At 38.8% G+C, this 14,016-nt stretch overlaps 1 protein-coding gene across 1 annotated transcript in view; it reads left to right on the top strand.

Annotated features, from left to right (window-relative positions):
• The window catches only part of ABCC3 (ATP binding cassette subfamily C member 3), a 61,037-nt gene extending 50,997 nt beyond the window's left edge, over positions 1-10,040 (top strand). The window contains exons 25-30 of the mRNA XM_015823091.1: positions 1,759-1,860; positions 3,572-3,718; positions 5,272-5,430; positions 6,701-6,867; positions 8,296-8,490; positions 9,639-10,040. Of these exons, the coding sequence (XP_015678577.1) occupies positions 1,759-1,860; positions 3,572-3,718; positions 5,272-5,430; positions 6,701-6,867; positions 8,296-8,490; positions 9,639-9,747 (879 nt within the window). The 3' untranslated portion in view covers positions 9,748-10,040. The remainder of the gene's footprint in view (positions 1-1,758; positions 1,861-3,571; positions 3,719-5,271; positions 5,431-6,700; positions 6,868-8,295; positions 8,491-9,638) is intronic.
• Positions 10,041-14,016: the final 3,976 nt, after the last annotated feature.

The raw sequence follows: 14,016 nt of genomic DNA, 5'->3' as shown, positions 1-14,016 counted from the left end.
ATCCTGCCCAACTGTGTGGGCTTCACATGCAAGTTAGTAGGAAGTGACAGTGATTGCTGCAGACCAAGGTGGCAACCAGTGTGGGTAAATAAACCAGAATACATAGGGGCCCCTTTCCTCCTTTCGTTGGGCCTGTCTAAGGTTGTGTTCTGCTTGTATTTGAGGAGAAACCATGTTAAGATTTACTGTTTGCTTCCATATCTTTTCTAACAAAAGGCCTTTAGTTAACAACAGCATATTGCAAAAGCTATCAGACTGCACAATCTGTCAGGGATTTAACTTCGCTTTCAGTATGAAGGGGGGGAGGGAGAGGAGAAGTCATCTGTTTGACTAAGAGCAGGGTGGATTATGTGGCTCTGAAATTGAAAAGCAAAAGATTGGGCTTTAAAATGTGCACCGCACTGACAAAGTGCATTCAGAAATGTCGATCTGCAGTAGTGAAATTGCTTGTGAAATTTGGGACTTACAGTATCTGGGAAGATCAAAGGATTTGAATTGGGCCTCCCAGCCTTAAAAGCTATTAAAGTTGAGATTATGGCAAGAGGAAGCACATCGATTGAATCTCTATCCCAGGTAACAATAAGGTCACACATTCAGAGTGGCAAAGCAATTAATTCTAGCCTTACCTATTTTTAAATGGAATGTAAGAAATAATACAAGCCTTAGGTAGTTTTCAATATAATTAAAGATACAGTAGTAAAGATAATAATAATAATAATAATAATAATAATAATAATAATAATAATAATAATAATAATAATAATAATAATAATAATAATAATAATAATAATAANAAAGTTGGAAGGGACCTTGGAGGTCATCTAGTCCAACCCCCTGCTCAGGCAGGAAACCCTATACCATTTCAGACAAATGGCTGTCCAGTCTCTTCTTAAAAACTTCCAGTGTTGGTGCATTTACCGCTTCTGGAGGCAGGTTGTTCCACTGGTTAATTGTTCTAACTGTCAGGAAGTTTCTCCTTAGTTCTAGGTTGCTTCTCTCTTTGGTTAGTTTCCATCCATTGCTTCTTGTCCTGCCTTCAGGTACCTTGGAGAATAGCTTGACTCCCTCTTCTTTGTGGCAGCCCCTGAGATATTGGAACACTGCTATCATGTCCCCCCTCGTCCTTCTCTTCATTAAACTAGACATACCCAATTCCAGCAACCGTTCCTTATATGCTTTGGCCTCCAGTCCCCTAATACTGTGGTTTAGAGAAAGTTTCCATCCCTATTTTCTTATTTAGTTTTCATTATTATTCTGCACTTGAGTCAGAGTACCACGCAAGTTCAAAACAGACACAAACACAGGAGAAAAAAAAATGCAAACTCAGATACCTGTTCTTAATCTTTCAATATTAGTATTACAAGTATTACCTCACGTGGAAACTTGAAAAAAAGCTCCTAAGGATTACCCATTCTCAGTTTGGCTGTCATATAACTGGAAGTTACTTGGTCTTCCAATGTGAAGTTTCAGCTTTTGTCCTCTTGTAACACTGCCCTCCCTACAGATAATGTTGATATCAGTAGGACCTTTCCAAGCAGAGAATCCCATTTCTCTACAAAGAAGATAGATATAGGTATTGGGGATGTTGATCACCGTATAACATCTGGATTTCTGGCCTTATCTTTTAAAGATATGCTATGGAAAAATACTACTTAATAGTATTTTAGAAGTATCTCTGCCAATGGTAGCTATCTGGGTTACTTTTTGTAGCCATGATTACCTTCTGACTCAGGTAATACTTTTTTAATCATTGTGTAGGTGACAATGTCTCTGAACTGGATGGTACGAATGACATCTGATCTGGAAAGCAACATTGTGGCTGTAGAAAGAGTGAAAGAATACTCTGAAAATGAAACTGAGGTGAGTTCCTCAGTGGGGGAAATTACTTCTCAAAAAGCAAGCAGTAATGTAAATATGTAATTCCTCTATTGACTTGGATAAATTCAGTGCTACATATTACAGGCTTCTCGGACTGAACTCAGCATAGTCTACTTTTGACCCAAAATAGCTAGATAAGACTCTAGGACCCTAGGTTGTATACTAGCATGAAGTCCCATTAAGCAACTGTTATCCAGTTTGCTTTCATTTCAGAAATAACACAGCATTGGAAAATACATTAAATATTTTTAAAACACATATTACTCCTACATTAAGGAAGAGCATTTATCCTATAGACTATTCCATACTAATATACAGTGGCGTCAGCCTGCATCATAACTAGTATTGTTTTTGCTTTCATTGTTGCAACAATGAAAGATACATTATATAGCAATGTTTTCCTTGATAAAGATTAGTACTGTCATTATTATTCAGTATCATTCATTGTTACTATGTTATTGAATATAATAACTAACATGCAAGTTTGTCATCTCCATGAATGTTGTTGAACTATAATTCCCAGTATTCTTTGCCATTGGCTGTGCTAAGTTGCTAGGAGTTTTGTTATTCCAAAGAAGGTTAAAAATTGCAAGTCTTATCCTTAATGATATTGTGTGCAAAATGCTTTGTATTCAGGAAAGGTTTCTCTATTTGTTTATGTATTGATTCATTAAATTTACAGCTGGCCTTTCCTCTTAGAGCTCATGGCACCTTACACCTTCATTTTATCCCCACAATCAATTTGGGTGACAACAGGTAGATATACTGGCCTCTCTTACATGCATCGCAAAAGTTTATACTCAATTTGGGTGACAACAGGCAGATATACTGGCCTCCCTTATATGCATCGCAAAAGTTTATACTCAATTTGGGTGACAACAGGTAGTACTGGCCTCCCTTACATGCAACGCAAAAGTTTATACTCTGATACAGAGGTTTAAACTGTATCACATGTATTACTAAAATGCCAATTGTATACACAGTGGCAAATGAGCATTATACTACTAATTGTTAGAAAGCTTAGTTCCTTTTATAACCATGAGGTGACCATTCTCCTCTTTTGTGATTTATTTTCAGATATCTCCAAGAAGTTTGAAAAAAAAATATTATCAATTGCTATGGCTTATAAAACTCACCTGGTGCCCTCTTCATATGCTAATTGTTTCAGGCCTCTCATGCACTCTTCATGTGTGTGCATGTGTATATATTTATTGTATTTGATATAATTTAATGATTGATTTTAGGTCTTAGACTTCAACTAAATAAACCAACCTATTTCCCAACAACTTTGGGAAGAGGAGGCTGAAAAAGAGTTCCAGAGTCACGAAGGCATTCCATAAATAAGGGTGAACATGAAACCTAATCCAACACCTTACCACCCTACCAACTAGCTCTCCTTTTAAATCAAGGGTCTTCAGACTTGGCCCTTTTATGACTTGTGGACTTTAACTCCCAGAATTCCTCAGCCAGCATGCCCTGGCTGAGGAATTCTGGGAGTTGAAGTTCATAAGTCATAAAAGGGCCAAGTTTGAAGCCCCCTGTTTTAAATGGTTCATCAAACAAGCCACTTGCTGTTAATATTTAGTGGAAGACTGAATACTAATCATGGAGTTTTTAATACAATATACTCCTTCAGAGTTGAAAGTAGGGTTCAAGTGCTAACACAGTATCCTGTAACTCCTTCCATGTTCAGGCTCCCTGGATCATTGAGGATAAAAGACCTCCAGAAGACTGGCCCACCCAGGGAGAAGTGGTCTTTACAAGGTATTCTGTCAGGTATAGGAAAGGTTTGGATTTGGTGTTGAAAGACCTCAGCCTGAGTGTAAAAGGTGGAGAAAAGGTATGTTTCTAACATAGCCACTTTACTGCAGTGAATCAACTTGTTTTTTCTGTAACCTGCATTTAAAAATGAAGACTTTGGTTTTCTTTAGCTGATAGAAGAAATAGAACATTCATAATTATCAATGACACATATCCTGGTCATCATATAGTAAATATTTTGTGTTCAGCCCTAGCTGCACTGATATCCAGAAAGTTCTTCAATTTCTGACAAAACAGACCACAGTTCCATTATCAAATTTATAAGAGGGTATAAAGGGCAATCTTCATGAGTTCTGTGAGATACTTTAATAGGTGGGAAACTAATTTCATGTGGAAAAACCTGGCCACAGTATAAATTAGAATGTCTTTATCCAATAAATAAAAAAGATTGTCTATATTTGCCCAAAACCCATTTCAAAATTTTGGCATCGACATTTAACAGGAGAAATGACCAATAACTTATTGTAAGGACCTACCTCAGCTAAGTCACCCAAGAAAGCAGAACTCTTGAAACAGGCATTGTCTCAAAAGGAATTTTTATTAGGGGCTAGTGACAGCAGGGAATCAAGGCAAGATCTGAGAGGAAAACCTGCAAAGCAATATATTAAAAGCAGCATTCAATATTCCTACCCCAATGGTCTCAGTGTTCATTTGAATCCCAGCCAATCCACAGGTGGCATCATGTTTTGGTAACCGGTCTTTTCAGCGGGTTCCTCAAGATCTTTCTCACTTTCAATTTCTTCTGGCTCCAAGCACAAACCGTCTCTTAGATAAGGAAGAGACGTTCCATCCACTGGGGGAAGGGCATCTTAGCAGACAGTGCAAAGCATTCCCAAAAGCTCCCCCCTCCCAACAATGGCAGGACACAAAGAAAAGCTGCAGAAAATAGCAAATGAATATATGCATAGAATACATTTTCTTTTGGGACCTGACACTTATCCAATCAGCAGAACCTTCACCACGCTTCAGCATCAATTAGATAAGCTTCATTAAAGGAAGTTTAGAAAAACGTTGTGTGTGTATGTCTATGTAGGTGTGTGTGTATATATATATAAATACATATACACATACATGCATACTATACATACATACATATACACACACACATACACACACACACACACACACACACACTTCTCCAATAATACAGGGGGGGGGGGACCAAAACCAAATAGGCTAACTTACAGAATGCATACAAAATCTGTGACCCATTTCTCCCGTGAAATTGAAATTTGGCAAATTTTATAAAACATTTTATGACATAATCTTTGTCATGAAGCAGTTTATGACATAATACAAAATGTCATAAAACATTTCCTTTGCTAATATTTGACACGTTGATAGCTCAACATGGGCTATTTCCAAGGCAGATACCGTGTTTCCCTGAAAATAAGCCCTAACTTGATTTTCATGAAAAATAGCAATAATGTGATCACAGATAAGTGTCTTGAAAGTGTAACATAAAGAAGAAAAAGAACACTACATGTAAACCACAACCTCTACAAGTTTCATGCAATTTTTCAGTGGAACCATCATTTTAACCATTGCTGATTCTTCAAAACTGTGAATTAGGTTGGGATTGTTGGACGAACTGGAGCTGGCAAATCCTCAATGACCCTCTGCCTCTTCAGGATTCTGGAAGCCACAAAGGGAGAGATTACCATTGATGGGTTGAAAATTGCAGATATTGGCCTTCATGACTTGCGATCCAAGCTGACTATAATTCCCCAAGTAAGCCTACTTTTATGTATTAAATCAGGATTAGAGTTCCTGGCTGAGGAATTCTGGGAGTTGAAGTCCACAAGTCATAGAAAGGCCAAATTTGAAGATCTCTGTATTAAATCATTCTAGTGGGGATTATTGCTTTGTTTATATTTATTGGCTACCCAACTCCAGTAGACTTTGGATTGCAAATGTATAGCCAAACAGTAACAGTTGTAGATTTTTGTGTTAGAACAATTGCCTTGTGTCCCAGGACAGATGTAAGTTGGGAACCAAACACTGTAGTTTAAATGAGATGATCTTTGTATGTATACTCAATGTATTTTGTCCACTTACTTTGAAAGGATTTTTAAAGATGCCTAAAAACAAGATTTCCTATTTCTATATTTTTTTTTTACCTCAAAGTTTTCTATCTCAAAAGATTTTGGTGAGTAGCAGAGTTGTATCATTCCATGTGCCGGAAAATAGTTGTTCCTGCAATCTGAAGCTTTATTATTAAAATTTATATAGCTACCTATCTCATACATATGACTCTGTGCAGCTTACAAACAATTAAAACAAATATAAAACAGCAAAACAAACAATATAACAAATTAAAAACCTCATCTGGTATAAAACATGGCTGCATGGATAATAAATATTACCAGATATTCAGCCTATGTAACACCATTACTCTGAGAGCTCCACAGAGACACCTAATCGGGGAGATGCATAGCATATAAATTTAACAAATAAATGCCTGTGTTTCTCCAGGTATAATTCAAGGTGCTGGTTACTGTGGGTGCTCCATCACTGGAGATTTTTAAGAAGAGACTAGACCAGGGGTATCAAACTGCCGGCCCGCGGGCCGGATGCATCATGGCAATGGGAAAAAAGTCACGATATGTCGCGTCACGTGACATTGCGAATTTGATACCCCTGGACTAGACAGTCACTTGTCTGAAATGGTATAGGTTCTCCTGCTCGAGCAGGGGGCTGGACTAGAAGACCTCTAAGGTCCCTTCCAGCTCTTTTCTACTCTATTCATGATTTGGGGCTGGGTTACCTAAGGGACTATCTTCTCCCAGTGTTTACTGCTTTACAATTTGATCCAGCAGATTGGGCATACTGGTATGGCTACTCAATCTCGAAGAGTACAGATTATACACTCAAACTTGTTTTAATGTCTCTTTGAGTTAGAATTTACTTCAGAAATACTCTAATATATATTTCTGTATGGGTAGGTAACTCATATTTCTTTAGACGTGCATTCTAAATCCAGTCTGATCATTTTCTTAAGGACCCTGTTCTTTTTTCTGGAACACTCCGAATGAATTTGGATCCATTTAATAAATATTCTGAGGAAGAACTATGGAAAGCTCTTGAACTGTCCCATCTGAAGAGGTTTGTCAGCAGTCAGCCTGCTATGCTAGATTATGAATGTTCAGAAGGAGGAGAAAATCTGAGGTAATTATAGTTCTAATTTGGAAGACATAAGTATAACAAGGAGACATTTCAAGAAAAATGTTGAAATATCTAGTGTCTCTCTTATGAAGCAATTGCATTCGTATCTCCTTTCCCCTGGCAATTCACTGTCTATGCTCAGTTCTCATTAGATTTTTATGTTTGGATCCAATTAACTCCTGCCCTACCCTTTGTTGTGTACTGTGTATGTGTGTGCATGCACATGAATACTGTCTATCTACAGTATTCTTACAGTATCTGGGGACAGTTCTCACTTCTATCCCTGGCAATAGTTTAAAATAGCTGTCAGCTTGAACCGGAAATAACCTATCTAGTCAATTAGTTATTTCTATTTTTTCATCCCAATCTTTTCTACTGTCTTTCCCCAGTCTGATTCTCTCCCAGTTTCCTTTCTTCTTTCCCCTGCCATTTCATAATTTTCATTTTTCCCCCAGCCATTACATTTTTTCAGTCTTTCCATACAGGTTGTTTCCTCTTGGGTCTCTCAACATTTTACACTATTGAATTACTTTGTTTTGTTTAAGAGAATATTCATTGTTTATAGAAAGGTCTTCAATACTGTGAAGCTCTGGAATGTGCTTTGCAAAATAGGAGTCACAGAACATCTCATTATCCTCATGCAAAACCTATAGACAGGTCAGGAAGCCTTGGATATGGACAGAACATGACAGGTAGAAGGAACGAAAAGAAGATCAGCAGCAAGATGAATGACTCTATTGCAGCAAGATGGGTGCACTGTTGGAAAACCTGAAAGACCCAGCTGGGAAACAGATCCTCCTGGAGAAAATCTAATATAATTGCTAAGAGTCAGCACCAATTTCATGCTGACTTCATGGGTGCACATAATCAATAAATCAATTGAGGGAAATAATATATGCAAGCTGGCATAAAATATAACATTAGAATATACTGCAGGACTGGGACTGTTTGCGTTTAGTCCTCCTCTTTGCCTGTATCTATAAATTATTGGAAGAGACTTCTTTTCTGTTGCTCTCCTTGAATGCACAAAAGAAATGTCTGTGGCCCCATGGAGCTGTTTTCATGATAGATACTGCACTTCATTGAAGTACTGTTTTATATACATGATACAGGTCTTGGTGCTAATCATAACCAAACCACGGTACAGGCAAGGCGGAGAGGGAATGAAACAGTTTATCACAATCTCGCATTTGTTTAGGGGCTCTTTTCCACTACAGAAAATGTTACGGGCAAAGTGTTATTTTTTTATGGAACTGTATTTTTCCTCTTTTTCAAGAGTTTCTGTGGGATATACAGTATCAACAGCCAGGCACTACTGCTTAACAATTGTTTCTGCTCTGAATCATTCTTTGGCATAGCATTAGGTTTTCTTAATGCCACATCCTTCACATGCTCATTGATTAAAACAAAACTTTCACTTACTTTTTCCAGCGTTGGCCAAAGGCAGCTTGTTTGCTTGGCAAGAGCACTCCTTCGCAAAACAAGGATACTTGTTTTGGATGAAGCCACAGCAGCAATTGATCTTGAGACAGATGATCTCATTCAGATGACAATAAGAACGCAGTTTGAAGACTCTACTGTGCTAACGATTGCTCATAGACTGAATACAATTATGGATTATACCAGGTAGTTAAGTATGACCAATACGTAATGCTAATTTGAGAGTCGGGGAGAGGGAGTTGCTTTTTTACCAGGCTTCCTCTCCGGGTTGAGTACCACTCTTGAAAGTGTGTACCTTGTGTTGGACAATTGCAATACATTGGGGATTTGGTTAGTGTCTGGCCGACCGCTGCCCATCAATCTCCCTGCTGGGCAGGCTGTCAAAGTTGAGATAAGGGATCAATGTGCTACACAGTTTGGGAGTGTTCCTAGATTCACCATTTATAACTTAAAAGACAGTTAAAAGTTGAGATAAGGGATCATATGATCTTGATTCTGTCCCTCTATTAATGCAACCTAGGACTGTGTTGGCTTTTTTGGCAAGCTGCAGCACAGGTTGCAGCTTACAATGAGGTTTACAATTCTTCATTTCTTCCTCTTTGAGTACAAACCTTTAAAGCCAGCTGGTTATCGATGTTGGATCATGTCCACTGCCACCTTCATGAAAAAGCAGGTGATTTGTAATCATCCAGTAGGAACAACAAATGCTGGAAGAATTATCACCAACTTTTTTTCCCCTATAACAGTGATGGCGAACCTTTTAGAGACCGAGTGCCCAAACTGTAACCCAAAACCCACATATGCATCGTCGAGTGCTGGGTGGGTGTGGCCATTGGGTGGGCGTGGCTGCGGTGGTAACGGCAGACTGGGTGGGACTAAAAAGTTCAATCAATCAATTCCACCTTGCAAGATCTTTTTTTTCCCTGCAAGAAGTTGAAATTGACTGAACCTTTTTTTTTTTTTGCACACGGCGGCGGAGGCCTAAAGCAAAAAAGTTTTATAAAACCCAGCTGAAGGCCTAGGACTGGGGCGACGGCGCATGTGCCCACAGAGAGGGCTCTGAGTGCCGCCTCTGGCACCCGTGCCATAGGTTCGCCACCACTGCCCTATAATGTATCTGGTATATTTGTACTAGAGTGGACTCTGTTATTTTGCACATTTAGCTTTTCCTTTCTCGTGTCAATTTTTTGCTCATGTAGTTCAGCAATAATGTTTCAGGGCCTTCGTAGAACTGAAAAGGATTCTATTAGATTCCACAGTTAGGAAAGGAATGGTTTTATGGCAATCGGCTCTCTTCAGCAATCAATTTTTTTCTTTGCTTGTTTGCTTTGCAGAGTCCTAGTTCTGGACAGAGGAAGAATTGCAGAGTTTGACTCTCCTTCAAGTCTTATTTCATCCAGAGGGATTTTTTATGGTATGGCTAAAGATGCCGGATTGGCATGACAGCAGAGCTACTCTGTTCCATCAAAGGAATAATTATCGGGCTGCGTTATCTTCACTCCAAAATAGCATCCCGAATGAACTGTGCTTTTCAGAGCAGGCCTCTCTTATCAGATTTAGCAATAGAGAAGCAAAAATGTTCCATGGGACTGAGAAACAGAAAATGGCATTTTCTATTTTTAAATGTATTTTCTACATAACTGAAATATTTTTTAATTGACAAACATCTTAAGTACTTGGATACAAGTATGTATGCATACCTGTACTCTATTTCATTTCTAATAAATTACATTTGATGATATAAAAATACTAAAGTCTTCCTATTTGGGTTAGGTTTTTGTTAAATGGGGGAAAAATCAAAGGTAATTTGAAAAGATACATATTATTTGCAATTCACCTAATAAAACCTTTCTCACACCTACAACTTCACAGCCTAACAAACATAAATGACTAATTTCAGACACAGGTGATTTTGTGGTCTCTCTACAATCTCTACAATTAATACAACAACTGTAGGAAAGTTTGCCATTGCATATTTTGGAATACCTTTTTAAATTTCCCCATCTAGTCTTAGTTTTAGATTTCCTAGTTTTGGCACCCACCCATTAACCTCGTTGTCATGATCAGTAAAATTTGGCTGCCTAACAGACTGTATTATGATAATGATTGCTTCTAGGCTGAATACAATTTATTTCCCCCAAAGATATTTCTACAATTTCTGGTAGAGTCCACCTTATGTATTTCTAATAGAAGAAATTCTTGCAAAAATGTTCCAATCCAACAAGAGGCATTACCTTTAGTAGAGATTTCAGAATTTCTATCCTGAACTGGATGAGACACCGTAGACTTGTAGTTCCTTTTGAAAGCTGTACATGCAGGGGTTTGTTTTAAAGGAACTAGTTCCCATTTCTGGTGGACATGTATTTTAAAGGTGGCACTTGAAAAAATACTTAATTTCTTGATGTCAGATCATAGCTGGGGCACAATTATTTAATCAGCTGGAACTTCTAATTAATAACCACTGCAACTCTCTTTTTGTTTCTTTATAAATTTCTTTATGAAGTTAACATCAATCAAAAAGCTGTGCATTTGATCAATTGGTTTTCATGGCATGGCAAACAATAATGAATTTTTTAAGGTAAAAATGTTAATTCAAATTTAACTCTTAGCTGGGATTGTTAATCTTCCACAACAAAAGTAGCACACAATTATTCCGATCAACATTTAAGATGAAAAAAGCAAATCACTCATTTTATGGGCAATAACATTTTATTAACTATAAAAAGGATACAACCCAAAAAAATAATATTAAATCTATAACATGTAGATAATTCTTTTATTTTAACCAGGTTATTTATGTAACAATGCAGGAAGTCCTGATTCCCTTATATCCAGTGATGTCAAGAAAGAATTACTCAATAGATTAATACATTTGGTTAGCAAAGCTATTAAAATCATCTGTTATAAATTGCAGAAGTTACACAATATAAAAATATTTCTCAGAGTGCATAGAAAGATGTCAGCAATTGTCCATTATGATCAATTGACTTGTACTGTATTTACTAAAACAATGATTATTCAACAACGTTCTAGATCTATGTTGATAGCTGCTTATAAATGAGAAACCTAATATATTTCCAATACTTTTCAACACATAATAGAGCATTCTTAAGCACACTGATTCTGTGCTGGTTGTAGCCTCTCGCTTTCCATTACTTCTTCCTAAAACATGTTAAAATTTGTAACTTGAATCTTTTATCTGAAACAGCACATTTTTTTCCCCAGACTTCAAATTGCAGCCCTTAATGAACTCTGATTTTAATTGGGCACCTACGTCTTTTACACCTTCAAGGATTAAGTCCTAGGCCTTTTAAATAGCAACAGAAGAGGTCAGATAAAACTAGTTTATTTCAGCCCTTATAGGCCCTAGGCAAATTTGATCAATGGCAGTCGTATCCTTTCATTTATCTGTGACTTAGTAGGTCTAAATCCTTGCAATCATAATGATGGAATATGGCTTAATCTCCTAAATTTAGGCTATATGACAAAATGGATCTATTGCCATCAATTATTTCACTGATGTAAAATATTTTGTGTTTTAAGAGAATGGCGGGGGCTCTAAATTCAATTGGTATTGAATGGGTCAGTGTATTAAGTTCTAACTTAGGTAGATGGATATTTAAGCTGACAAAATATCTGAAGAGAACATCTTTATTTATTGAACCAAGACTCAGGGACACTTAACGAGAAGCTGTAACTTTGCAACAACACTGCTCTAGGCAAACGTGAGCTGAAGGATACTTCAGCTATGCACCTTTGGTGGCTGTCACTGATTGTCATAAATCAATTGGTTTTCTCTCTGGAGCTGCAAACCCCAGTTCCTAGGAGAAACAAGGACCCTGTTAGCATTTAAATTACAACCGATTCCGGAGTTAACTATGGATCTCTTTCAATCAGGCTACTCTCTGAAGCCTGTAGAAATCCAGATCATTCCAGAACTTTTATTATTTATTTATTAAATTTATGTGCCACCTATCTTGCCCAGAAATTACCCTGGGTGGCTTACGAACATTAAAACTAGTATATATTAAAATAATAAAACGATAAATAACAACAAAAAATTAATACTATTAAAAGATGGGGAGGAGAGGAATATGAAACACACAGGGAGAGGTGGGGGCCTTTCCTAATCCAATAGCCACCTCCAGAATGGTTCCCCCTCCCTGCCGTACTTTTGCCATAGGGCAAAAGTACAGCAGAAAAGGCTCTTCTCCTGGACCCCATCAGGTGTGACCAATGTTGTTTCTGTCCCATAATCGGGCTTGAATCCTGATGGGAAGGGGTCCAGATAATCCGTTTCATCTGAAGCTACCAAGCAACAACTTTCTATTCCATCTTCCCTAAAGAGGGAAGACTGGAAACTGGGTGAAAATTGTCCAGCCGGGTAGGATCAAGAGATGATTATTTTTTTTAGGAGGGGGGCAAACCAGGACCTCCTTAAATGGACCCAGGAATGTCCCCTCCTGCAGTGAAGAATTAATCACTGCCTGAACCCACCTGACAGTCACCATCCTGGAGGGTTTCATCAGCCAAGAGGTATGAGGATCTAATTGACAGGTAGTTGTACTGACAGCATCAAGGAGCCTGTCCACTTCATCAGGTCCAACAGGACTGAACTGCTCCCAAATAACTACTTTCCAAGCACAATGCATGGGGTCTATCTGGGAATGAATTCGAGCAACTTTGTCTGTCAGGTGTGTGACCCTTAAGATGAATATCCGAGCCCCCCCCCCCCCCCCCCCGGCCCAGGAGGGACTGGGTGATCTTGAACAGGGCCATTAGGCACTGCTCTGAGGATGCCATAAGAGCGGGGAAATGTTTCGCCACTTTTACTGCCATGAGATAGGCCTTAATGGCAGCTATAAGTAGAAGTCACAGTCATCCCTTGTCTTCCTCCAGCAGCGTTCTAGGCATCTTTTAATTCTTTTCAAAACTTGCAGCTCCTCCGTGAAACACAGGGAGGGGCGAGAGTGAAGGGTTAAAAGAATGTGCACAGGCACGATCCTGTTTAAAACCTCAGCCACGCTTTGATTCCAGAACATTATCAGAGCTTCAGCAGGACTGTGCAGCAAAGTTCCCATCAGATCCATCAGTCACTGGGGGAAGACCGCTTGAATGGATCCAGCCTCCCTGTAGAGGGAGGGTAGCATAAGAGAATCTCGGGGACACCAAGGCATGACCTGACCATGACAAAGGGGAAACCAACAGCGCCCCCCAGGTCCTATTGCCATTGCTCCAACATGAAAATCATATCCGGCATGTGGCCGTTGTCCTGAGTCGGACCCGAGATGATCTGGGATAGGGCCATGGCTGCCATGGTAGTCATAAACTCCTGGGCCGCTTCCGAGACCAAAACCAGGGAAAGCAGATTAAAGTTCTCTAGGACCATAAGTCTAGGGAACTCCATCGCCAGCCTCAAGATGACCTCCAGCAGCATCAAGCAGGGAGGTTGCTACACAACAGGAGGCTGGTACAGTAGCAACACTGGCAACTGATTTTGTGAACCCAGCTTCAGGTACAGGGTCTCACAGCCAGAAACTTGGGGAGCAAGGCTCCTGAAGACTAAGAGATTCATGGATGACCACTACTACCCCACCTCCCCTGTCCTGGGGTCTTGGCTGGGGCAAAATCCTAAACCCTATTTAAATGGCTTAGCTGTTAAACATTTTAGTTAAGAAAAATGCTTTACCTATATATTATATATATATATAT

Source organism: Protobothrops mucrosquamatus, unplaced genomic scaffold (assembly GCF_001527695.2).
Source record: "Protobothrops mucrosquamatus isolate PMUCROS unplaced genomic scaffold, P.Mucros_1.0 scaffold1765, whole genome shotgun sequence".
Taxonomy (NCBI): domain Eukaryota; kingdom Metazoa; phylum Chordata; class Lepidosauria; order Squamata; family Viperidae; genus Protobothrops; species Protobothrops mucrosquamatus.
Note: the sequence above shows the minus strand (reverse complement) of the source record. Positions and strands in the feature narration are given on the sequence as shown.